The sequence below is a fragment of the Tripterygium wilfordii genome, chromosome 6 (assembly GCF_013401445.1).
Source record: "Tripterygium wilfordii isolate XIE 37 chromosome 6, ASM1340144v1, whole genome shotgun sequence".
NCBI classification, from domain to species: Eukaryota; Viridiplantae; Streptophyta; class Magnoliopsida; order Celastrales; family Celastraceae; genus Tripterygium; species Tripterygium wilfordii.
In genome coordinates, this window is record NC_052237.1 from 4,104,909 (window position 1) to 4,131,607 (window position 26,699).

Sequence of the window (26,699 nt, forward strand, 5' to 3'; positions counted from 1 at the left end):
CTATAAAGGTGAATATGATATTTGAGATTTATCAAATTTTAAGAGATTTATTTTCAAATAGACCAAGAATTTTGAAGGGTTTGATCCAAGCCTCTTTTATCTGCGGTTCTGTTGCACCAAACCGAGCCTAATTGAAAATTATTAGTTGGTAAAGGAAATAATGTAAGATGCATATGAAGATTTGATAAAACTGAAAATATTTATTATCATAAAAATCTGGAAACTAATTATTATGACAAAATTCGGACAGATTCGTTCACACGTGTAAGCTAAGCATGTTTCCCTTCTATGTCACATTTATAATCTATATATATATATATAAAAGAATGATACAACTTCACATTTTTTTTTCCCTCCCAAACTTCCAAGGTTTTTATTAGATTTTTTAATTCTTACTATTTTTCATATATTTTAATTTTTATTACTCCAATGTTTTAGTCATTTAGTCATAATCTTCTAACAACCACTTAAATTATCCTTTATCACTATTAAACTCCAATTTAATAATTTAATGATTATCTTTTATCATTATTTAAATTATGATATACGCATTATTTATTACTAATTTAAAATAAGATGATGGTAGGCTATAATAACAATAAATATATTTATAAATTAAGATAATTGTAGGATATAATAAACATAAACATATTTAAATCTTTTATTCCTTTCAATATTTTGAGAATAAATTAAAGCAAAAATATTTTAAATGTAAAAATTTAATACTGATTAAAAGTCTTAAAATGTACCTAAAAACAATTATCATTTATAATTATTTAATGTTAATATAATAATTTTAAATTATAAAGACTATTACGAAAATAATATAACATACACTTAAATTTTTAAATATCCAAACAGATTTTGATAACTAACATAAGATATTAAGATATTATCTACTAATTATACTACTTAACTTAGCAGAAGAAAAGAAAGATTCTTAACCTGCCACGTTTCGATTATAACAACTGGATTAACCTTTAGTTAGAAATTTGAAAAAAAAAAACAGAAAAAAAAATCTTAACCTAATCGATTTATCTTCTGCTTGATTCATGATCAACACAATTCATGCATCTCTCTTTAAAATCTCCTGGGAATGACATGACGAATGACAATCTGTCGTTTCAATTTTTTAAAGATAGTTCATACTTCGTCTTACTTCATCAATCAAGTTCGGGTTTCATCAATTCACTAATTTTGGGATCTAGGCTTTCAAATTCTACATCACATTTTGGTTAATCGTGTAGAAGAAGGTAGTGAAATGTGCGTGTGGGTACTACTTGATTTGAAAAGTAATATATTTTCTCTGAAATTCTTCTATTTGTTTCTCTTTTGAAGATCCATACATTAATCGTATCTATTTATGTTCCTTTCAATTTCTACAAAAAGTAAATAATCTGAGATTCATTTTTTACATTAATTTTTGTGATTGAAAGCAAGGAAGGGATGCCCCTGCTATTAATCGATGCTTCCCGCATGCATACGGTCGGCCTTTGGCTCACTTCCTTAGAGCAATTGCAAAGGATCCCTGATGCTCAGATTATCACAGATCATCCAATGACCAGCTGTGTGTGTGTTTGATTGTTATTTTGAACCCTTTTTATTATTGTTCTATATTCATTGCTATAGTTATTGAATATGTAATATGATCGTGTGAAAATCCGAGCATCAGGGATTAATTTCCAGTACAAGGAGAATTAGAATACGATGGTGCGAAAATAGCACAGCTTTTGATTATTGTTCTTTCATTTTTGCTCAAGTGCTTGTAACTATATTTATTGAAATTATTTATCTATGTTTACTGATAATAGATGTCAATTATTTTTCTTTTTCTTTTTTCTATTGTAGGTATCTTTAAGGTTGCAAATGAAGATGGTTTAGTCATGACGATGAATTTGTATAGATTTGGTAGAACATCTTTCAGGGCTGGCAAATCCAAACGCGATTATTTGAGGCATCATATCAGTTATAATTGGCTCTATTTGTCCAGGCTTGCTACGCTCAAAGAATATGTTTTTATGAAGGTAGTACTGCTTATGCATTTATAATTTGTAATTGGTTTGTGTCATCCATTGAAAATGAAAATGGAGTGTCTTCGGCTTTGACCAATTTGTACCAATTTTTTTTTGACTTCATTGAATCCTGTAAATTTTTGGGAGCATTTGTTTCACTTGGTTTAAATATTTTTACATGATTTATATTTTTCTCAGATTGTGAGTCATTGGCTAAAACTATATTAGAGTATTTGGTGGGGGTGTGTGATCTTTGCCTAAATAACATTTTTCAAATGGTTAATGGATGCAAAATTGTTGAACTTTTATGACTATTTTGAAGCACTTGACGATTCTAACATTTTTATTTCGAGGGATGTGTGTTTAAATGGGATAGAGGTCAGTGACGTATCAAAACAATGGAAGGAAAATGAACTAAACATGGTTGATACACCTGGCCATGCTGATTTTGGTGGTGAAAGTGTAGTTGAATATGTCATGCTAAATATTCAAAAAAATGCATGGTGATTAGTAGATGATGGCCACACTTTTAAAGGGCACCTAAAAAGCTTGAAGCTTTGATACGAACATGAAGGCACTGATATGTTAAACAACCAATTTTTTTGGCAAGATTGCAATTGTTCTGGAAGTAGGAATCATGATATAAGAACCATTGAATTTGTGTACTTATTGTTGTGCAAATTTGATTCCCCATGTCTTTTAATTGTATAAGAAAAACAACTTTATGTAAAAAATTTATTTTGACAGCTCTGCTAGGTTGCACAATGGAAGAAATGTGTAAATCACGAATACGGTCAACTAAGAATTGGATAGTTTTAAGTTTTCAATTCCAAGGTTAGAAATGGTTAATGAATATTAACCGTAATTAAAGGAGGAAGGTCAAAGTTGTGCACACTAAATTAGATAGCAATCTACCATGGTTCAATATCTTATGTGGGGGTATTTCATTGATGTTTCGCCATTTTTTTTTCAGGATTATATAGGTTGAATGGGTTGTTGGGATGGTTGAAGAAGCAGTTTTAGTTGTGGATGCTAAAGAAGGCCCGCTTGCACAAACAAAATTTGTTCTTGCTAAAGTCCTAAAATAGGTCGGCCTTCAGGTAGACCTACAATCTTTGGTATGCTTTTGGCTGTATATTTTACGCACAATGCATAGTCGACCGTAGCCTATCTATGCATTGTCTCTTTAATGATATCTAAGGATGCATCTCTCTAATGATATCTAGTGATTAGTATCTTGTGATGATCTCATGGTATTTGTTATTACTATTGTGTAGTTATAGCATATATCAACCTAATACTCTCTTTGCGGTACATGTTAATTCTCATTTTCGCATAGCTATATGTTTTCAGTTTCAGAAGAGAGGTGCAATAATCCAATACAAGGACTTCTTCCACATGGTCTGGCTAAAATTCATCACTTCTCTGCCGATTGTACTCTTTTTTTTATTATCATGAGGCCGGGCCCAGGGCCAAGGAGCTTTCAATTGTTTCGCTAATCGTTGTACCTGATTTGGATAGATAGATTTTCAGTTGGAGATATTTTATAAAATATCACATAATAGAATCTTCTGAATCTTTGAGGTCTAAATGGCATTTGGGTGGACATGGCTGCTTTTTTTTTTTGTGCAATTCCATACTATTATCTTTCCTATCCCTTTCTAATTGATTGAACTATTTTTAATAGCACCTATATATGTTGGAATCAATAAATTAAGTTGAACTTCACATGAATTTCCCTCATTTACAGAGGATAATTCTTCAAAGTTGCAGTATTGATATGTGAAGAAGGTTCAAATTAATACATCATGTGCACTGAAAAGGAATGATGCCCGAATTCATTGTTGGCGATGGTCCTTGAAAAGAAAATCATATACACATCTAATTTTCGTTTGATGTTTTTATTTCCTTTTGAGTTCAATGCGAAATTCTAGGAATTTCTGATTTTGTGATTCTTCAACATGATCACTAAGCCAACAACCATGATCCTTAATTACTATATTGAAATCATGTGCCATTTACTTAGTAGTTGGTTCTATTATGCAGACGTGCAGTGCCATTGCATGTTTCTACGTTTGTCTTCAATTTTTACAACCATGATCCTTAATTGCTAAATTGAAATCATGCATCTTTTACTTACTAGTTAGTTCTATCAAGCAAACATGCAGCGACATTGCATGTTCCTACGTTTGTCTTCAATTTTTAGCTTATGATTTCGTAATGGTTACTACAATCTGGGGTTTCATGAACTTTTTATATATAAATCTCTGCTAAGTGTGTTTTGTGCGTCTCTGCATTTTTCCTAATTTTTCATCTAGCCTTTTTTAGTGTCTGAGTTAAGATCCACGGAGATGGGAGAATATCCAGGTGAATAAACACATATGTAGAGGACACCCTTGGTTGGTGACTGCAACCATGGCTAGGTAGAGCATGGAGGATTAAGAGTTAATAAGAAACACATGAATAAAAGTAATTAGAGAAAAATATTTAAAGCAGAATACACTGTTACTTTTTCATTTTTGGTTTGAATATTCAATTGTTTGAGCTTGGATATGGTAGGCATAATATCCAATGGCCTAATATACTCATACTCGAACTTGCAAAGTTAAGGACTAGCAAGGTAAGAATCAAACTTCTGACATATATCAATACATAACCAATCTTAATTTTCTTGACTTTTTTTGGATTGTGTATCAAATAGTTGGAGTTGACAATTGCATATTTCTATTATATTAAGATAATATTTTTTTAATCATGTAATTTGGTTAAATATGCAGATATTAAATCATTTCTAATACCATTTTACTCATCTGTCATACTAGCAGCAACAATGAATTTTTTCGTAATATCCAGATTTTGCTCTTATAAAAATTATGTAGGCTCTTAGGATTTGTAGTGGTTGTGGCACTGATTTTTTTATTTTTTTATTCAAAAAATATTTTATTTGGTATTCATGAATGTCTTACATGTATTAAGATACACTTTCTTTTGATATCTCGATTATCACTAATATCATCTTAAAATAAAATCAGGAAAAGTAAGGTATCCAATACTTATTTTGATTCAAGAATGTTGTTAACCCAACAGTTAAGGAAGTCATTGATTTTCAAAATAGGTAATAATGTATTTATTTGATTGCTTAAATAACAATCAACTTCGTGGATAATTTGTTTGACATTAAACTTTCGTTCAAGGTCAATATTAAGGAAGCTAACATATTAATCCACAAATGCAAAAGGGTAGGAAATATATAATTTACAGGGTCAAATTAAACCAAATGTATTGCATATGACAAATCCAAGAAACTGGTATATTTATGGATTTAAATTTATGTGTTCTACCCGTAAAAAAGAGTTAAATTATATGATATTTTACATGAAACAAACTAAGAGTAATCACATGGACTACTCTGTTGATTTAAGCAAGTGTGATCTCTTATAGAGATTTTTTGTTTTCTCTTATAAGTCTTTGTTAAGATTATTTATTTTTTTATAGGAAATTTTTTTTACTATAAACTTGAACAAAGTATTATGCAAATATGGTATTTGAACTTGGTTTATCCAGTTTCTGTCCCTTTCTTCTTAGCACTATCCCTAAAAAGGGGCAAAAGAGTACTTTTCATCCCTCAACTATTGATCGGGTTTCATTTTCGTCCCTTAGCTTTTTTTTTTCCTTTTTTCATCCTCCAACTATGGAAAAGTATCATGTTTATCCCTCGAATAAATCCGACCATTAAAAATCCTACGTGGCATCATATTGTTCGCCAAATCATGTTTTTCCCAACTTCAATCTCACTTGAAAGGACGAAAATGATACTTTTCAATACTTAAGGGACGCAAATGGGAGAAAAAAAAGATTAGGGACAAAAATGAAACTCGTCCCATAGTTGAGGGACGAAAAGTATCTTTTTGCCCCCTAAAAAGTTTATACATTTATTTTTATTTGTAAATATTAATATACATGAACAAGTTTTTATTTGTTGAGCAGTTACTAACCCAGTTGTTGGATTGTTTGGTTCCAATGATTATGTGTCTCTGGAGACTCTCTCTCAAGTAAGAATAACTTCAAAAAGTAACACATATATACAAGGTTGTCAAAATCGGGATTTTACATAAGATCGGTGAAAGACATGGAAAATCGAATCGTAAAATCGTAAGATTTTATAAAATTAAAAAATAAATGTAAAATAATATAATTACTTATTTCTAAATAAATAATTAACATTATATAATATACTATAGTTTATAGGTAATAAAAAATTCAAAAATGTTATTATTATTTATTTATAGACATCTTAATATTTCACAAAATTATAATTTTTTAGACATCCAGAGAACTATGAAAAGCAAGCACAATAATTGTGCAAGATTATGTCATGTTTGTATATTATAACCAATTTTTCAACAAAAACTAGGATTAGAAACATAAACACATGATTAGTAGACCACAACCCATAAGCCCATGACTCCATAAGTCCATTAAGGTTAAGATCAAAAAAATCGGTAAGATCGTAAAATTGATAAGATCGTAAGATAAAATCGGTAGACCTTATCAATTTTGGGATTTTACATCGATTCGAATCGTTTTGATTACCTAAGATCATACGATTAAAATTGGAATTTTGACAACCATGCATCTATGGTCCTCGTGAATAATTTTTTCCCTGAAATTTTATGTTAGGTATTCAAGAAAATTATATACCCCTAGCTCATTCTCAATTTAACAATATATTTCTAAATCAATATTCTATAACAAATAAAATTATCATACATTTTTCCGGAACTCATGTTATGTGTTGGTTCTTTTATGATAAGCCTTTTAAGTGAAATTATGAGAAAAAAATTTATTATTCGTGCATCGCACGGGTCCCAAAGCTAGTTTTATTTATAAGGGCAAATGCAATGGTGGGCTTTAGGGCAAGAATGGATGGGTTAAATGGATCTTTAATGGGAAATAGAGAGGTTGAATCCATACAATGATGGGCTTTTTGGCAATCAAAGTTGCTGGACCAATTTTGGGAACAAAGACTTCTATTGGGGCTTCAAATTGCTGGACTGGTGTGGGCCCGCACAAACATCAACTGCAAACCTACTCTCTCCCCTGCGATATTGTTTTGTATGAGATACTGTTTTGTATGAAATATTGTTTTGTATGTGATACTGTTTTGATTAAAAGACCCATCGCTCTATCTCTCTCTTTAGTTTTTTTAAAAGACCCAAACCCATATATATATATATATATATATATGTATATGTATATATACAAAATGGACAGGATGAAATTAAAAATTTCAAACATTCCAATTCATTTAACAAGTATAAATAGTATCGGACCGGAATTACAATGGGTCTTTCATTGATTTATCTTTGATTCATTACTATTTTGGGGTTGGGGGGCCTAGCACTAAAGTTCATTGTGTTTTCATTGATTTATCTCTGATTCATTACTATTTTAGGGGTGGGGGCTTGGCACTAAAGTTCATTGTGTTTTCATTTAAATATTATATTTATTTGCTGTAAAATTTTATTAATTAAAATAATTATTTATGGTTAATGTAATTTTATAGAAAATCATTTCGAAGAGTATATATATTGTTGTATGTTATTCAAACATTTATCACCAAAATTAACTAACTCACACCAATATCTATTTAACACCATTGTACAATGACAAGAGACAATACATTTCCATTCCTATCCACATCAGCAAAACACCATTCCCAATACAGTTTACTATCCCCATTACCTACCAACCATTGCATTTGCCCTTAGGACAAGTGTTGTAAGAAAACAGGCAAACGATGTCGTATGATATGTAGTTGTTTTACGGCCATTGTTATTGGACTTCCAGTGTCTGCTTGCCTTTTCGCTGGGGCACATCCAGAAAGGAAACAACATCACACAGTCACAAACGAGTGGAGAGACCAGGAAAGAAAGGCAAGGATTGACTGGTAGCAGTCGAGAAAGAATAATGACGAGAAAGAAAGAAAATAAATAAAGAATTCCAAATAATTTTACCAGTCAACAAGCAACAACACCAAGAGAATAACAAGAATCAGAGTTTGAATTCCTTTTTGTAAGTATTATGCACCTCAAAATCATTCCTTGACTTTCTTTTCTAGTATTCCTGATCTGGGTTTTCTCTGTTCTCTTTCTTCGAAACCGCTGTTTGCTTGTCTGTTTTTTTTTTTTTTTTGGTGCCTTGTTTTTCTATTTAGGTGTGTATTCTGATCGTTGTTTGTTATTCAGGGTAGTGGATATTGAGGGGAATGTGGTGATACACTGGGTTTTCTTATCTCCTTCTCAAGCCAAGAGGGAGGGAGGAAAAGGGGATTTCTCTATTTGAGGTGGGAATTTCAAATTCGGTGCTGATCTTATATTAATCGCGGTTTTGCGCTTGTGGGTTTCTGAAATTATTCTGTTGACAGCTTAAATTGTTGTGACGATTCACAAGTTCACCAGACTGTATAAGAGTTCCTGGTTTGGGTTATTGAGATTTGGAGGAATCAGGTTTTCCTCTGGTTTAGGTGCTCAACTGTGTTTGGTTTTTATTTTATGTAGGAGAAGTTGGGTTTTTGGGTCCTGTACTCCTGTCTATTTGCTTTTCAGATAGGCATGTTGAATAAGCTCTTGGATAGGGCTATAGTTACAGGTTTTGATCTGCATTAGTTGTGTCTGGAAGATTTGGGAATTGATATATAGTGTCTTGAGGGGGTGTCAGTTGGTTTGTTCTTCTAAATTATGTTAAAGCAGATACTCCGCAGGCTACCTCGAAAGTCGTCTAAGGCTGCAGAAAATCGTGAGCATGGAGGACGCCATGCTATTTATTCCAACGTGTCCACTGATTCAAGAAGCAGTGATGTAGGAACAACTAAGGCTGGGAATTCCACCATAACATCTCTTCCTTCTTCTAATTCGATTTCAGATTCGGGACAGAATCATATTAACAACGTACAGCGAGGTGCAAATTTGACGCAAAATGGAAATTCAGGATTTTCTGCTTATGAAGCATTGCCTGGTTTCGGGGAAGTCCCAAACTCGGAGAAGCATAACTTATTTATAAAGAAGCTGCATCTGTGTTGTTTTGTATTCGACTTCACTGACCCAACAAAGAATCTGAAGGAGAAGGAGATCAAGCGACAGACATTGCTGGAGCTAGTGGATTATGTTACTTCCGCAAATGATAAATTTCCGGAAACCGTCATGCAAGAGGCTATTAAAATGGTATCTGTGAACTTGTTTAGGGCGTTCACTCCTCAGCCACGTGACAACAAGGTCATAGATGGGTTTGACATGGAAGAGGAGGAGCCCTCAATGGATCCTGCATGGACACACTTTCAAATTGTTTATGAGTTCTTACTAAAGTTTGTGTTATCACTTGAGACAGATGCAAAATTGGCAAAAAGATACATTGATCAATCCTTTATCCTGAAGTTGCTTGATTTGTTTGACTCTGATGATCCTCGAGAAAGGGAGTACCTGAAAACTATTCTTCACCGGATCTATGGTAAATTTTTGGTACATCGTCCATTCATCAGGAAAGCCATCAACAATATCTTTTTTCGATTTATCTTTGAGACTGAGAAGCATAATGGGATTGCTGAACTGCTAGAAATTCTGGGTAGTATTATCAATGGCTTTGCTCTGCCACTGAAAGAAGAACATAAAGTTTTTCTTGTCCGCGTACTTATTCCCTTGCATAAACCTAGATGCTTGGCCATGTACCATCAGCAGTTATCGTACTGCATCACACAGTTTGTTGAGAAAGACTGTAAGCTTGCTGATACTGTTATCAGGGGTTTATTGAAATACTGGCCTATCACTGATAGTTCAAAGGAAGTGATGTTCCTAAATGAATTAGAGGAAGTTTTAGAAGCAACTCAGCCGCCTGAATTTCAGCGCTGCATGGTACCCCTTTTTCGACAGATTGCGAGGTGTCTGAACAGTTCACACTTTCAGGTACTAAGTTTCTATATGTTTGTTTCTCCTTTGTTTTTGGTTTCTCAATATTTTTAAGACTATATAGAAAGTTGGGTAACGGCGAAGATGTGGCCCTGGGGTAGGATTGTAGAATTACAACCTAGAGGTCACAGGTTCCATTTTGGAACTCCACATATTATGTGTAAATTCTGTTTGTCCCCGACCCCGCCCACAGCAGGAGTATTGTGTTTACCTTTTTTACCTATCATAGAAAGTTGGATACTCCATTTCCGGAGTATTCGTTAATTATGTTATGAATATAAGATCTGTTCTGCTATGTTTTAAGTTGTAGGTTATCATCTGCAGTTCCCTGAAAGTCTTGTTGATTACTTTTATTCCCCTCTTATTTGGTTTATTAATTTAGTTATGTCGTATATTTTTTGGTCTGGGGCATTTCTGTTGCAAGTAAGGCCTGTGATTGAATGCATGGAGTAGCCGATGTTCCATGTTTGTATGCTTATTGCTTGTAGCCTATTTGGATTGTGTCAAGTCAATGTCCCTGTAGTTCGCATGGGATTGGATATGAGTATATGACAGACATATCTACGAACATAGAAGTTCTCTTTTCACTTTTGACTCGCCTTGACTTTTAGGATGTCTTGTCTTGGTGTTGAAGTTAGTTTATTTTGAGAGCCTACATAGCTGCAGCTTGAGAATGAAATTACATACAGATCTTATATTGGAGGTAGGCAGTAAATTGAGAACTACAGGATAGTCATTAGATGTATGAGGCTAATAATTTTACAGAACAGATAGTACAATCTGGAAAATATTTTGACGTATACGATGAGGTACTGGTTGGTATTGTTGTAAAGAAACAACACACTCTTCTAGACTCTTCTCTGAGAAAGAAACTGAGTTTTACTAGTGCATGGATAAATGGGACTCCATGACCAAATTCTTGTTGTCAAGATAACTGAGTTTTACTAGTGCACAGGTGTAGTTTACCTTTTACTGCTTTTTCCGAAAATACATACAAGCACCTCAAAATAAGCTCAAAGTTAGCAGCACCAAACTTTCAGTTAGTTAACCTGGTTATAGAATTGAAAGCGGGTATCTACTTGTTTGAAAATCTGTGTCTTGATTGGTGGAAAGGAATCCAGGTGTGATTTGTTCGGATCATAGTATGATACGGCTTATAGAACTTAAAAGTAGTTATTCTTGGTACAGAACCTTTTAGAAATTTTGGTAATTTAACATGCTGAGATATGCATGATCATTCGATATTAATTTGTTTTCTTTTACCTCCGCTGTGAATCTATATGTAGTTGACTGCACTAGACGAAATAAAACCTGACCTCCGTGTGTGCGCGTGCATGCGTGATGCGTCCCCCATGCGTGTATGTGTGTTCATTATTTGTGGCTGTGTTCTTGTTTGCACCCTTTAGGTTTGGGTGATTACCATTTCTGGTGTGATGGGTCTCCTGGTTGTTGTCCTTAATTACTAAATTTCTTTATACAACTACTTTTGCCATACCAGGTGGCGGAGAGAGCTTTGTTTTTATGGAACAATGATCACATTGAGAATCTGATCAGACAAAACCGCACGGTCATATTGCCCATTATCTTTCCCGCCTTGGAGAGAAATGCCAGAAATCATTGGAATCAGGCTGTCCGTAACTTGACTATGAATGTCCGTAAGATTTTCAACGATCTTGATCCGGAGAACTTCAAGGAATGCTTGCTTAAGTTTGAAGAAGATGAATCGAAGGAAGATGAGATCAAAGCTAATCGCGAAACTAAGTGGAACTGTTTAGAAAATCTTGCTGCTCAGAAAAACTGCAAGTAATGAGGCAGTGTTTGTTTCTTTCAAAGAACCTCGATCCCACATCTTCAGGTTAGCGAAAACAGTATTTTATCGATGTGAGTCATTTGTTTTCCCCGATTAAAATGGGATTCATGAAGTAGAAACATTGTTCACTTCAGATGATAAACTGGTCATGGATTGTTCCTCACCTACTTCAGAAGGAATCTAATATGTGGGAGGGTGGTTACTGGCTTGTTGTGCTGAAGCCAAATGAACAATTTTCAAAACTTCTCTTGAATCCTTTAGAATTCTTAGCTTGCAAGATCATTTGTTTTGAAAAGGTGATAAGTTTTGAAAGAATTTTCATATGATAATCTAATTGGGGGTGAGGATGGGGTTCCCATTGTAAAATAAATACTGTTGTTTTATCTTTTTTAATGCTTCATGTTCTGAGTTTCACATGATTGTGCTTCCGTGAACTGGCATGCAAGGCATTGACTGCTCTTTTAGTTTTAAACTGGAACAATGCCAATAGGTTTAACATTGATGAGTGTTTTGAGCTGCTGATCTTTGTGTGTACCTTGGCTGTTTGCATTTTCTTCTCAATTGCATCACCATATCACACTCTTTCTATAAAGCAAAGAGGATTTTGAAATACACCCGAGCCATTAATTGGAGTGATAAGGATGGTGTGTATCACCTTAGTAATCAGGGTTCGAGTCCTCCCTCCCCCGTTTCAAAAAGAAAATTATGGTGCAATGAATTTGGTCTTGATTTCCTTTTATCACATGATCCTTGACTTGTTACTTCATACTTTCCTTTGAATATCTTATTGTGATCTAGAGATTTATAATTAAATTTGTAAAATTAAACATATGAGCAAATTATTATGTTTCATTATACAAACAAGTGATCTAGGTTAATTATATCATACATGCAATTTAATATGTAATTTTTATATGAAAAAAGTAGCTTGACCAACTATCCACTCAAAATTAACATGTCATTTTTTTTTTGCTGTAAATGGTCGTTTTTTTGACATGAATTGAATGATCAATTAATCGGTTATCAACGATTATTTTGATCAATTCTAGGTTTGGTTTCTACGATTTTTTAAACACCCCTAGACTCATCTTTTAATTGGTAATTCAATTGGGTGTTTAGTTGTATAATTGAAAAGGCAATGATAAGAGGAAAGGTTTCATGCAATACAAGAGAACGAAGAAACTTATTTAATAGAATAGGGTTTAATAGGATGAACATTATTTGTACCCATTTTTTATTAAGTACATCCTACTCTAGTATGTTTTTAAAGGGTTAATGGGGTGTACTTAATAAAAAATGGGGTGTAAATAATGTTCATAGTTAAATAGTTTTATTTTAAGGTTGCCATGCGTTATAGAAGCTTCAATTGCGGCCCATTAGCCAGCTTGAACGGGCGGTCCAAAAGATTCTCATACAGCTTAACCAAGCATTTTATTTTATATAGGCCAGCTGGCCCATTAATAAATACAATTTATACTTTAATAATTAATATTACTTGATTTTATTAACATAATCTTGCTATGGTATCAGGTGGTATATTACTTGTAACTTTGTTTTCATCTCTACTCTAGGCAAATGTGTATTTCATATATGTCTTCTTGATTGTTAACATGAATATATTAGGATAATATTAGCCGAAAATTGGGTCGGCTAATCGTGCTTTTATGCTGATGAGAAGAATCTTAATTAGAGTAATCCAGATTGCAACAAAAATGCTGGTCGTGTTTGGTAGCCAAAGATTCTACGGTAAGAATTAGAAGACAAAGAGTAGGTACAAATTTGTGTTTTGTGTGTTTTGTCCAAACATTGATTTTTTTTGCAGAATTTAGAATTTGTGAAAATAACAAATTTATTGTTTAGCATATAATCAATCAAAATAAATGCAGCCGTTTGTGGGGAATTTTTAATTAGGGTTCCTAAGCTGGATTATATACCCAATTGAAAACTAAACAAATTTTTAATTCCGGAAACCCTAGGGGGTTCAATTTCTGATTAATTAATTGAAGATTCATTGTGATTGCTCTATGTTGACATTGTACTATGCCTCCTTCATCCAATACAACTTTACAAAATCGATTTCATTTTTTAATTTCTGGGTTTCATTGATAATATGTATATGTATAATTATTACATCATATAAATATATATAAGCTTAGAGAAAAAAAAATCATATGCATATATAAATATATATATATATATATATACGAATTCTCTTGTTTGGACTTTTAGACTTTTAGTAAGGACTTAAAATGCGGGTCTATGTTTTCATCATTGATTTGAAAATTATGAAACCTAAAACAGTGACCCCACTTGTAATTCCACTTATCAATACCTTCAAAAAGTGATCCGTATTTTAAGTCTTTATTTTTAAGTCCGCATAAGAGAATTCATGATATATTATATCTATATATATATTATATATATATTCTTCTCAAAAAAAAAAAAATTCTTGTATAATTCACCCAAAACAAGAAAACCCTTGAAGCCAACCATAAATACAGATTAAACAGGAGATGGTTCTTTCCAAGCCCAATTTCTTCATTGAATACGAAGTCCAAAAAAGGAGAGGAAGAAAGTGATGAGTCCTGGTCTCTTGTTCGGAGGAGTATTCAATGGTGATGATGTTAAGGATGAGGAATTCAATGGTCTACATCCTAACCAATCTGTCATCAGTTGCTGCTATTCACTCCCTTTTCTTCCAGCACTTGAGAAAACTAATTTCAATGACTTTTCATCCAATTTTGATGAAACCAGAAGCCACAAAAGGCTGAGGAGAACACCAAGCCTTGATGAATCCTCTAATGGCTTGAACACTACACTGCCGCGGCTTCAGTTTCGCGATCATGTATGGGCTTACACGCAGCGATACTTGGCGATTGAAGCAATGGAGCAAGGAATCGAGGATGATAATATGGAAGTCAGTGGTAATAATACTGATGGCATGATATTAGTCCAGCAACTCATTGCTTGCGCTGAGGCTGTTGCTTGTCGCGACAAGCTACACGCTTCAGCATTACTCTGCGAATTAAGGTCCAATGCACTTGTGTTCGGAACATCGTTTCAAAGAGTTGCTTCTTGTTTCGTTCAAGGCCTCGCGGACAGGCTTGCGCTGGTTAACCCTCTTGGCGCAACCACCACTCGCTCCAATGCTGCTTTGATCAAGAAGGACGAGGCATTACGCCTAGTCTATGAAATCTGTCCGCAACTCCAGTTCGGGCATTTTGTTGCCAATGAGTCGATATTGGAAGCATTTGAAGGAGAGAGTTCTGTTCATGTGGTAGATCTAGGCATGACCCTTGGCTTGCCTTTTGGGAATCAATGGCGTAGCTTAATACACAGCTTGGCAAATCGGGCTGGTAAACCACTTCAGCGCCTGCGAATAACAGGCGTTTCGAACGATGCTGAGCGACTCCAATCAATCGGAGATGAACTCAATCTTTACGCGCAAAGTTTGGGGATCCAATTTGAGTTCCAATATGTTGAAACCAACTTAGAGGACTTACAAGCTAAGCACTTCAATTTATACAAAGAAGAAGTTCTTGTCGTCAACAGCATTTTAGAGCTACATTGTGCAGTGAAAGAAAGCAGAGGAGCATTGAATTCTGTTCTGCAAGTTCTCCACGAATTGTCACCAAAACTTCTGGTTTTGGTGGAACAGGATTCGAATCACAACGGACCCTTTTTTCTTGGGAGATTTATGGAGGCATTGCATTACTATTCAGCTATTTTTGATTCTCTAGATGCAATGCTGCCTAAGTATGACACAAGGCGTGCGAAGATTGAGCAGTTCTTTTATGCAGAGGAGATAAAGAACACTGTGAGCTGTGAAGGGCCGGCGAGGGTGGAGAGGCATGAGAGGGTTGATCAGTGGCGGAGGAGGATGAGTCGAGCCGGGTTTCAGCCGACACCGCTGAAGATGGTGGCAGATGCTCGGGAGTGGTTGAAGAAGGGTAATGTTTGTGAGGGTTTTACGGTTGTGGAGGAGAAAGGGTGCTTGGTTCTTGGATGGAAGTCTAAGCCTATCATTGCTGCTTCTTGCTGGAAGTGCTAACGCAGAGCAATCCAATCAAGCACAAAGTTTGGCTATCGTTTGTAAAAAAGGTGTTTAATTTTTTATGAGATAAATAAGAGTAAAAGGTAGATGCGATTGGGAGCGAAATTGTTTATGTTGGGAACAATATCAAGTATAAGAGAAAATAAAGTAATCGAAAGAACGAGACACCAAGATTTATAAAGTTTCGGTCAATTGTGCCTACGTCCTTGGAGTTGTAGAGAGTTTTCACTATTTAAGAAGAATAATACAAGATATCGGTTGTAGGGTTACAATCACAATTATATACTCTAACCCTACTTAATCAGCTGGGCCGAAAAATACATTAAAGGCCCCAAAAATCTTATCTGTGAGAGCTCCGGTTCATGCCTCCGCTCCACAAAGTAAGCCTCCCAAAAATCCACTCTCAGGATCCGTAACAATCTTCTCGGGTCGGGTCACTGTGTACAAAACAAGCTTCATACTAAAATCTCAACATTTTAGGTGAATGTCATTGTTCATTTACGGTCCTTTGAGCACCCACAATAGACTATTTTTGCTTGCCCATAGATGACAAAAAGTCATTTTTGTTGGGCCAATAAACATTGTTCATGATACAACAGTTGAATTTTGTTAACCCATTTTTGTTGGGGCCAAGAGGGGCATGCTGTTTGTCTTACCTATATGTTGGCTCACTTTAAAATGCGATCGACTTCAACACACACATTTTTACCCTTAAATCAATACTAGGTTCCACCTCTATTACACAAAAATCAAATCAATAAATTTACATTATTGTATCAATATCAAAACCATCTTATTTCCATTCATAACCATATCAATAAAATATGTCTCTCAATACAATCACGTCAACAAAACACAAATACTTCAAAAAAAAAAAAACCACTATTGTGTTGCTTAAATGCTTTAGAAGTGAAAATTAACATAAAGGGCTCAAATTTAAAGCAAGAGGATAAGAGAACGGCGGACAAGGCGACCAGTGGGACCCGGCGGAGCCCGAACCTCATAGGCCCAGATTTCAAGGCCTTGCCATATGCCACGTCTATGGTGGATATTCCCCGTTCTTGCTTTTACACTTCTCCCATTCCTCTTCGAGAATTCTGGATTGCGTGGATAAGACTTGCTCCACAACCGGGGTCACAATAGGCTCACAAAATTCCAAATTAACTGTAAAAGCAAGGGAAATACTGGGAGAAAATGGAGGTGGGTATGTCTCTAAATGCTCTAGTTAGGATTCCATGGTCGAGTTCGAGAACTTCTGAAGATGGGTTTGTCAGACACTCCCTCTTCTCCTCGCGCTCAACCCAGAAGTTTCGTCGACAAGAACAACGACGGGGTTTGGTGGTTGAAGCCAAGGGCAAGAGAGGAATGCAAGCTCGTCAATTTCAGCGACCCCCGGGTCCCTCTTTGCCAAAGCTTGAAGACGATGGAAACCCCAAATTTGTTGTCTTCATTCGCATGGCCAATGTTCGTTCTCTTCTTCTATTACTTACACTTTATTTGATTTTGTGAATTCTGCTCTCATTCATCGTTATTGAGAAGAAGTTAAGATCTACTTTATCTTGAGATTGTGTTTTATCTTTCTTCTGAGGGATTTTTTACAGCCAAGCCTTAGATATCAATCAGATACAGATAATTCAAATTGGGTCTGGTTTTCATTGAGTTTTCTAGTGAGATTGAACAATTGGGCTGCTGGATTAGCTACTTAGGTTGTTGTCATTTGAAGTCTTTTGGTTAGTTTTTGAAATCCAGGACAATCATGTTGTGGGTCTCTGAAGATTCAGTCATTTGTCCTGCTAACAGTCTTCTACTTTCTGATCGTTCCTTCTATTATTTTGTTCACCATCAGGTTTCCAATGTATTTGCTTATATCTTTCCATTTTCGCAGGTTTTTCTCTGGTACCCATTAAGTGTAATAACTGGTGGCACCACGGCCAAAATCATGGTTGCTGCGAAGGATAATTTTCTTGGGAAATATATCTACAAAGATACTCTTGCTAGGAATCTCGCAGCAGTCATTTATCAAGTAAGTACAACCATCACTCAACCTTGTCAAATTTAGTTGGTTTGGCTGAATGTTCAATTCTTTGCGAGATTTGCTTTCATGTTTATGTCTTTAGTGTCTATTGAATCGTCATGTGGGTGACTGTTGACCTGTGATTTAAATAGGATGAGAAGGAAATACAGAAAACTGCATTCAGGCAGCATCGTGTGTTGCGGTCAGCTACTGAATTCAGATATGGCTACAAGCTTGTTGTAATGTTCCCCTAAACTCCGCCTATAACTTGTCATGCATTTAATACTTCCTGTTTCATATCATCTCTTCCATGTATTTGCTATAGAGAGACAAAGAACAATGTTCCATATATTACTTTTCTAATTACAAGGTAATCAATGTACAGGAAAATAGCAATTTGAGAGCAGCACTTTCCACTTCAGATGTTATTGAGGTGAGCCACGGATCTCCTGTTTTTACGTCACTTTTAGCTCATTAAACTAGAAATAGTACTTGAGGAGCTTGGATATTTAGCGTTTCCTAGTCTCTTTAGATTTAAGCTATCTGTTGGTAGTCTGCACTTTCTTTATTAATTTTTTGTATGCTTATTCCGTCTTCCTTTTCCTTCATGGCTTCCTCCTTTTCGAAGATTGTTTTTGATCAGTTATTCTGTATGCGAATCTCATAGATATATAACGAATAGTAGAACCCCACTACTATGCTATTTGTTATCAATTTACCATCTTTTGGCCCTAATTTCTAGTACTTTGCAAGTGCTATGCATGCAAATCTTATTGGTTTCTTTGAAAAATGGAAAAATCAAGGGTCAATTTAGTGCCCCCATTTTATTTCCGCATTTCAGGAAGCCTCGTGTTATGTGTTTATCTACTGAATTTGCAGCTTCCAACACCAGAGAAGCTAAAAACAGTGGTTGACAAAGTCAAAGACTTCTTTGGGGATGCAAAAGAGTCTTTTGGGAAGCTGACAGCTTTGAACACATCGGGAACTGAGGAGTCGGAGGAAGCTACTAACGAAAAGGCCAAGTAAGTTTAGAACAACAGTCCTCAAGAATGTTCCATTAATAGATTACTCCAGTAGTTGTTCTTGAAGTAGAGCATCCGCCTGACTATTCTGAATTTAACAGGGTCAAGGGCTGAAGGTTTAAGCCATTCTCGCCACGTTAAGATGATATCGCTTCTGCGGAAGTCGATCTTGGTGGTTCTTTCTTGCGGTACATAGAGTTGGAATGGTGAGGTGCTGTAGACTTTCACCAGACGGTTTTGTTCATAAAATTCTGTCTAGCAAACAAATTTGATGCTCTTTTTGTTATCACATCTAAATTCATTTATATGTGAAAAATGTAATGTAAAAGCTCCAGAAATTCGTTGTAGTAGTTCTTGAGAGGCTGCTGGTTCATTGCATACCATAATGCCATAATCTTTCCTGATCTCATGTGTTCCTTTCAACTGTTGGGACGGGACTGAGTGTTTTTTTCTCAGTTCCAGCAACAAAATTGTGCTGTTGCCAAAAACTCTATGAGAACTGGATCAGCCCAAGAGCCCACAGCGGTCCTGAAAATTCAGGTCGAGGCATAGTCAATGGTCCAACTGTCACGTAGGAAGGGAATGCATATGTCATGAGAAACTTCTATATGCATGAATATGTGAGAATTCATATATATATATATATATGTCTAAAGGGCAAACTTTTATGTGTTATGGGTAAAAAAAAATCATCACCCTTAATTGAAGGAGAAATACTTGAGAGAATGATAAGATAATAAATGTTTTTGCTCATGAATGATGAACAATTGCGGGCCTAAAGCTTGGCCCACAATTGTTGGACAGCGCCACAGAAGTCCACAGCATTTCAAAATTAAAACAACATGGCCGTGCTCAAGGCCCAATAAGTCAATAACAAGCTGACAAACGACGCCGTTCGTACTGCCATCGACGCTGCCCATGAAAGAACAAAGAGCTTATCCGAGCCAGAACCGAAAACATTAGTTCCGGAGAGTTCCAGAAATAAACTAATTCTTCTCTTCCGCGTCCTCTCTAGAAATCTCTATGGCCAATCTTCACTCTATATATCAAGCTAGACACTCTTCCCTAACTTGGGTTTTGAGTTCTGACTTTTATCCTGGTCGTTGGAGAGAAATAAAATGTCTCAAGTTCTGTCCAATTTGAGCGTCTATTGCCCTTTGTCCTCGAAGAGGACTAGCAGAACGTGCTATCCCGTTGGCGGCAACTTTCCACAGTTTGTATTGACGAATGGCAGAGAGTCTGGGTTTAGCAAACGAACAAGTATCAAGGCTATGGCTGCAGAGAGTAGAGAAAACCTTGACTACTTACAGAGACCCAGCAGCAAGCAACCGCAATCTCAGCCCAGGAGAAGACCCGCTCCAATTGGTAATCTCTTCAATAGCCATCTCAATTAAATCATTTATTTCTGTGCTGTGTTGATGATTTTGGAAGTTATTGATCTGGGTATTCCCAACACTGTCAAATTTCAATTCTGATTGAGATACATGGGTAGTTGGGTAGTTGTGAACAGGACAGTTTGCAGAAAGAGAATTTGCGAGTCAGATTATAATTCTTTTTTTTTGAGAGCAGATTATAATTCTTTTGACAAACGTATTTGGGATTTAGGGTTTTCATGATCATGATTATTGATGTGGGTTTTCTCTGCAATACAGGATTGTGGGACAGGTTTCCAACTGCAAGGACAGTACAGCAGATGATGGAGACAATGGAGAGCATGATGGAGGACTCAGGCGGTTGGCCGTCGCCCTTATCGAGTGAGGTAGGAGGGTATAGTAGAGGGAGGACACCATGGGAGATAAAAGAAGGGGAGGGTGAGTTCAAGATGAGGTTTGACATGCCTGGGATGACCAAGGAGGATGTGAAGGTCTGGGTAGAGGAGAAGATGCTGGTTGTTAAGGCCGAGAAGGTACCCAAGAAGAAGGAGAATAACAATGGTGGAGAGAAGGGTGAAGAAGAGGAGGAGGAGGACTGGTCTGCTAAGAGCTATGGAAGGTACAGTAGTAGAATTGCTTTGCCTGAGAATATTCAATTTGAGAAGATCAAAGCTGAGGTTAAAGATGGAGTCTTGTATATTACTGTTCCTAAAGCTGTTACCTTTGGCAAGGTTTTGGACATCAATGTCCAATGATCATTTTCACTGTGTCTGTTCTTTTCTTTTTTATTTGTTGGTTTCAATGGGTTTTGGTTCTTCTGGTCTAGTTCAAATGTGTGAAGAGGGTTTTGAGTATATGTATTAAGTTGGATGAATTTGACAGATAGTCTATGGAATTTCAAGTTTGTGTGATCTCTCTCTCCATGTTATTATGAACAGAATGATTAACATTCCTTTTGGTCATAAGTAGCTGAGTCAATCAATTGTGCTGAAAGAACCAAAGTGACTCCATGTTCAAACTTTTCTAGCAAAATGCTTTGTCCTTCCAATTTTTATCTTCATTTTAACCTTCATCCATATGAAGAAAGTATCATAAATCCACACATTATATTGTCTGTTTTGGCTCATATTACTCTCATGGGTTAGCAAGTGGGTCAAGGCTAAACTCACTTAAATTTGGGAAAATGCCTAGATGACATGTAAGGGTCGGTTTTGCCCATATAAACAATTTGGTTGGCTTTGTGTCAATCGATGTGGGACAATTGAGTCTTAACACTTCTCCGCACTTATGAGTTGGGTTATGTTGTATCCAACAAATAGAGTAGAGATCACGTCCAATAGGATCAAATTGTTCCGATTTTGTATCAGAAATTCACCCCTCAATACATGTCAACTATATTGTTTGTTTTGGGGTTTTGGTTTCCGTGGATATATTGGATTATCCTCACGGGTTAGTTCATCCTAAATCCAATAAATGGATCAAAGCTCAACGCACTTAAAAGAGAAAAAGCCTAGATGACATGTGAGAGTGGACTTGGTTGGCTTTGTGCCAATCGATATGTAACAATTGAGTCTTAACAAGAAGTGTTATATTTAGGGAGCCTGTATTCATAATCAATCTTCACTGTGTCTATATATCTTCCACCTCCACTCTCAACAAAATATTTGACTCATGCAACCATCATAATTTCCCGCTCTCTCATTACCAAAAGAAAATTGGTAATTTTTCTTTTCTTTTCTTTTTTGGTTAGCAAACAAATTGAAATCCTATTTTTGTGACCTGAATATATAATTGCAGACAAGAGACGTTGGGAAGTCATTATTTTAATGGGTTGATAGGTTTGCCTCTCTCTAGCATACTTTTAGTCTAGTGTCTTCGAATTCAAATTGGTGGACCAAATAAAAGGCCTAACCATCCAAAAGAAAAAAAAACATTTTCATTTCACTGACTTGGCATTCTTTGCTATAAATAATAAAAAAAAAACTAGACGTTGGAGATACTACTTTAATCAATGTCATTATTTGGTGGGAGCCCCATTGGCTGCTGTGGTGATTGTACAGCCACTACAAATTTAAAAAAAAAAAAAATTATGAATTTGCTACGAGTCAATAAATTTTGTTTGAGAAGACAAAATATATATATATATATATATACACACACACACATATATATAATTATCAAAATTCAAAACACATGATTCTTGAAAAAATGTGGTGCTTGTGCTTGTATAGCCAGTACAGCAGGGGCCACTCGTCCTCTTCTAGTAGTCTAAACTCTTGACGCATAACCCAGATCCTTCTCAAATTGAAAGCAAAAAAAAGCTTGAATCTTTGACAAAAGAGAGCGCTTTCTTGAAGGACAAGACTGCGCGCATCTAAGTTGGCTCTCTCTGTCTTGCTCGTGCATGTAATAAAGCCATAGCCTTTGATTCACTCTTCAGAGTAAAAGAGTAACTGAACCCCCGAAGGGTTTTGTTAGTTTGCCCTCCATATATTCGCCAGGGGGCTTCAAAATACAGCCAGACACGAAAGAAAAAGAGAAGGCTCGGCGGCTCTTCGTAAAGGAGAAAGGAACAATGGGTGAATCGGCTTGTCTCTTAAGATCGTTTTCTCATCCATCTGAGGCTTCTCGTGAAGACAGAGAGGTCAGTTTTCTTGAATATTTTTTTTTTGTCCTGTGTGGTTTTGGCTTGATGCATAAGTCATGAATTATGCCAATTTGTTGTTTCTTTGGAAATCCCTAATGTACTAATCTACTCTGGCTTAACTGCGTTGATCTTGGCTTGTATCCTCGAATATGAGAGCTGACAAGAGTATTCTTGTGGCAGTTCTTGGTGTTCTTTTCTTTTCTTCCATAGCTTCTGAGAACCGAATGCAAATCATTGGATCTCTGTGTTCAGGGATAACTTGTATTGGTTCTGGGCATATTTTTGCTTCCTTTTTATGAGCATTGTAGTAACGCATTGTTTGATTTTCTCTTGATTTATTTTCTGGTTAAACTGTATGTATATTGCGGATGATTGGCAGTTCATGCTTTTCCTAGGCAGTTTTGAGTTTCAATGCTGGTCTTTGATGGGGTTTTGATTCATGCAATAGAACATGTTTCTGGAAATTTGTTACCACTACAAATGGGTTATTTTAGGCCTTCTTATGAATGTACCTATAATGCAGGTCGACCCAATTCGTCGTGCCCTCACAGAATCCATATCATTTGGGAGATTCATGTCAGAGTCCTTGGCTTGGGAGAAATGGTCGACCTTCTCTCAGAATCGTTACTTGGAAGAAGTTGAGAAATTTTCGAAGCCTGGTTCTGTTGCTCAAAAGAAAGCTTATTTTGAAGCTCATTACAAGAAGAAAGCTGCAATGAGAGAAGCAGCTTTGCTAGAGAAAGAAAATACAGCTCCTGATAGGATTCCTGAATCAGAGATTGCTGAAACTTGTAGTCACTCTTCCGTTGTTGATTACCTTGCAGCAGCAAAGAGTCATTTGGATGTTAAAGAACAAGAAGAGAGTGAGGTCTTCAATAACGAGATGCATCATTCTGCTGATCTAAATGCTTGCAGTTCTTCTATTGAAGGTGATAATATAAGCACTGCTGCAGTGGAAATTGTAGAAACTGTTGTGGAACAAAATGTTGATACCAGGATTCCTGCGCCGATTGAAAACTTAAAGCAGCCTGAAATTGTTGGAAACCATGGCCAGAATGTGTCTGCTCTACAGGAACAGATACCCAAAAAGGTAAATTGTTAAATATTCCTCTATTTCCTTTTTGCAACTGATGTTTACTGTGTTAGATTCACACTCAAACTTTGATTGCAACAGGAAGCTTCTGACAGGGAGCGACCAGCTTCATCGAGTAAGAAAAGACCATCTAATTCTTTGTTCAAATCATTAACAATAGATAGGGCCTACAAACTCCCATCTTCTCCTGCCAAGGAAGCTTCTTCTGTACAACTCAGAGCTGGAAATGAAGTTGGTTCGGACTATAAGAAATCAACTGAAGACTCAGCCAACAAGAAATTAATTGAAAAAAGAGTTGGTTCAATTGGTAACCGGTCTGCACGAGACTTCATCAGTATAAAGAAGTCAACTCCAAATGCCCTTCACATGTCAACTAATTTCACTTCTCGAGCTAGTGTGTCCAGTAATTCTTCAGGCAAACTGTCCAAGGGCAATTCGACCCTCCTACATAATCCTGCTAGGGTACTTCCATTCTTTGTGTTACATTTTGCCCTCTCACACATGTGCTATGAATACACATTCAGTTCCACGTGCAAGCACACACTTGCGCACATCTGTGTTATTTTTACTAGGAAAGAATAATTGACTCACCAGGCAGGCTTTCATTTGGAAACTGCAGGCATCTGTTAATGGAGTATTGAAGCATCCTTCAGTGATTGGTAAATCAGAAGATAGATGGTATTTTACCCCTGCAAAATGTTCTAAGTTGTTGTAAACATCTTAACTACATGCATAAAAAATATTTTTTCACCGACATGTTGGATCATTATTGCAGGACTAAAACACCACTAAATAAGTCGGTTATGGGAGGAATAATGGCAGCTGGAAAATCTTATTCTCTCATTTCCGAGTAAGAAATTATCCTTCTGGAATTTTGTAGATGTGCTTCTTTTTATTTATTTATTCATTTTTCTCTGGTTTTGACTGCAATGGAAGCATAAAATTGTTTACATCCTTGTCTTTCATCTACTAGCACTTCTGATCTTTCATCTTATTGCTTTGAGCTCTCTTCAGGAAAGTTTCAAAGTTGATTTCTATTTCGCTAAATAGTTATAGCTCTTATAACTTATGCTCTTAGGGACTCATTATTGTGTTACATTGACCTCATGTTAAAATGTTATGCATATAACTGAAAAGTTTTGTATTAAACTTACACGATACTTCTGCAAAAGCATATGTAAACTTTTCATTGTTTCACTTGTCAGAAATGATCAGAACTTTTAGTCACATGGAAAGAGATAAACATACAATGATTTCAATCAGAAATCCTAATATACTCTCTTCTAATTCTATGTCAGACATCCAAAATGTTCAAACGCAAGTGGGATTAAGACACGAGCTCCTATTGAATTGTCTCCTTTTAGCTTCAAGAGTGAAGAAAGAGCTGCGAGACGGAAAGAGGTAAATGAGATCCTTATAGACATTCTTATTTCTCCTCACAGTATCCTTATTGTGATCACATCAAAACTTTGGTTTTGTTTCATGTGCTAGTTCTTTCAAAAGCTGGAAGAGAAAAACAAAGCTAAGGAGGTAGAGAAAGGGCAACCGCAAATAAAATCTAAGGTCGGTCTCTCATATAGCTTTATTGTACTGTATTTATGGTATTTCAGTGTTGAAACCCGAGTGTACGAAATCCAATCTACTCTGATTGGAGGCTTTACATCGTAAACTGAGTCTTATCTCTAAAATGGGTAGTGACAAATCCTTGTTAGTGGTTTAGTGGGGCAAATCTGAAAGTATTGAAGAACAAATCCTGGAAACAGTAAAGGATCCAATGTTCTTCCCGTAATATTATGATTCTAATTAAATTGGTTGCCAAGTTGATCATATATTATATGTTATATCAGGATCCAATGTTCTTCCATATGCTTTTTAAAACATGATTTACACATCATGTGCAAAGATCCTGCCATAGTTTTTTGTGTTAATAGAATGCCAGATGAACCAGAAATATGTGTTTGCTACTACTATTCTAATTAAAACCTTCCAATTGAATTTGACCTTTCAACGTGCTCTCTGCCTTACCATGCCAGAGGAAGGGTTAGCGTTCTTTGTTTGTGCATATGCTAGAAACTCATCAGTTAGCATTTTGATTCTATGGATCAATTGTGTTTTTTTGCAGATCCCAGTAACCAAACCTCAATCACCAAAGCTTAGGAAGCCAATGCCAACCAGAGTCCAGGACATAACAAGCTCCCGACCCCCTCGAAGGCCTGCAGCCAATGCTGAAAATTCCAGACGTTTCATTGGGAATAGCAAGCAAAGTATATCTCAATCAGTCGCTTCCTTACCAAATAGGAGTGCACTTGAAAATGCTTCTCCTAACATCCAACACTGAGTTTAGAGTAAGAGGGTAGGTAAATCATACACACGAAGGCATTGCCAGCCCGCTGAACGGTTGATGACCAGCTGGTGATTGCTGGAGCTACTATTGTGATTACACAAGAGTCCACAACAAAAGTTTTTTTCTAGTGTTGGCACTGAACTACACGTAAAGGAGTCTTTGTAGGGTATTCATAAATTGTAACAGAGGGCTGTTTCCAGTACCAAGTAAGAAGTAGAGATTCATGATTATTGTCTCTCTTGTGAAGGCTTATACTATGGACATGAATCTGAGTTTTGATACAGATAAAGCAATAAATGGATTACTTTTTATAGGACCATTTGCCCACAAATGCATGTTCTGATGATTGAATGCTCTTGAAAATGTATT

General features: G+C 35.9%; 4 protein-coding genes and 1 pseudogene across 5 annotated transcripts; all 5 read left to right on the plus strand.

Annotated features, from left to right (window-relative positions):
• Nucleotides 1-8,104: 8,104 nt before the first annotated feature.
• Nucleotides 8,105-12,199, plus strand: LOC120000019 (annotated as a pseudogene).
• A 252-nt stretch (nucleotides 12,200-12,451) lies between these two features.
• Nucleotides 12,452-15,929, plus strand: LOC120000020 (GRAS family protein RAD1-like). Its single transcript, XM_038847885.1, has one exon. It carries the CDS (start codon nucleotides 14,362-14,364, stop codon nucleotides 15,832-15,834), a length of 1,473 nt encoding a protein of 490 aa, XP_038703813.1. The 5' UTR covers nucleotides 12,452-14,361; the 3' UTR covers nucleotides 15,835-15,929.
• Nucleotides 15,930-16,889: 960 nt separating this feature from the next.
• On the plus strand, nucleotides 16,890-19,277 carry LOC120000021 (protein HHL1, chloroplastic). 2 transcript variants are annotated; one of them, XM_038847886.1, is made up of 6 exons: nucleotides 16,893-17,301; nucleotides 17,723-17,860; nucleotides 18,004-18,090; nucleotides 18,237-18,284; nucleotides 18,731-18,873; nucleotides 18,975-19,277. In XM_038847886.1, exons 1-6 carry the CDS (start codon nucleotides 17,032-17,034, stop codon nucleotides 18,985-18,987), a joined length of 699 nt encoding a protein of 232 aa, XP_038703814.1. In that variant the 5' UTR covers nucleotides 16,893-17,031; the 3' UTR covers nucleotides 18,988-19,277. The 2 variants fall into 2 exon arrangements, with proteins under 2 accessions (XP_038703815.1, XP_038703814.1); XM_038847887.1 differs by lacking the exon at nucleotides 18,975-19,277 and having other exon boundaries at nucleotides 16,890-17,301; nucleotides 18,731-18,877.
• Nucleotides 19,278-19,839: 562 nt separating this feature from the next.
• LOC119999590 (small heat shock protein, chloroplastic-like) lies at nucleotides 19,840-21,158 on the plus strand. The gene is made up of 2 exons (XM_038847256.1): nucleotides 19,840-20,238; nucleotides 20,526-21,158. The coding sequence occupies exons 1-2, from the start codon at nucleotides 19,992-19,994 to the stop codon at nucleotides 20,999-21,001; spliced, it is 723 nt and encodes a 240-aa protein (XP_038703184.1). The 5' UTR covers nucleotides 19,840-19,991; the 3' UTR covers nucleotides 21,002-21,158.
• Nucleotides 21,159-22,446: 1,288 nt separating this feature from the next.
• On the plus strand, nucleotides 22,447-26,646 carry LOC120000920 (protein WVD2-like 7). Its single transcript, XM_038849088.1, has 8 exons — nucleotides 22,447-22,890; nucleotides 23,417-23,983; nucleotides 24,068-24,448; nucleotides 24,606-24,664; nucleotides 24,762-24,836; nucleotides 25,285-25,387; nucleotides 25,478-25,549; nucleotides 26,109-26,646. The coding sequence occupies exons 1-8, from the start codon at nucleotides 22,822-22,824 to the stop codon at nucleotides 26,322-26,324; spliced, it is 1,542 nt and encodes a 513-aa protein (XP_038705016.1). The 5' UTR covers nucleotides 22,447-22,821; the 3' UTR covers nucleotides 26,325-26,646.
• Nucleotides 26,647-26,699: the final 53 nt, after the last annotated feature.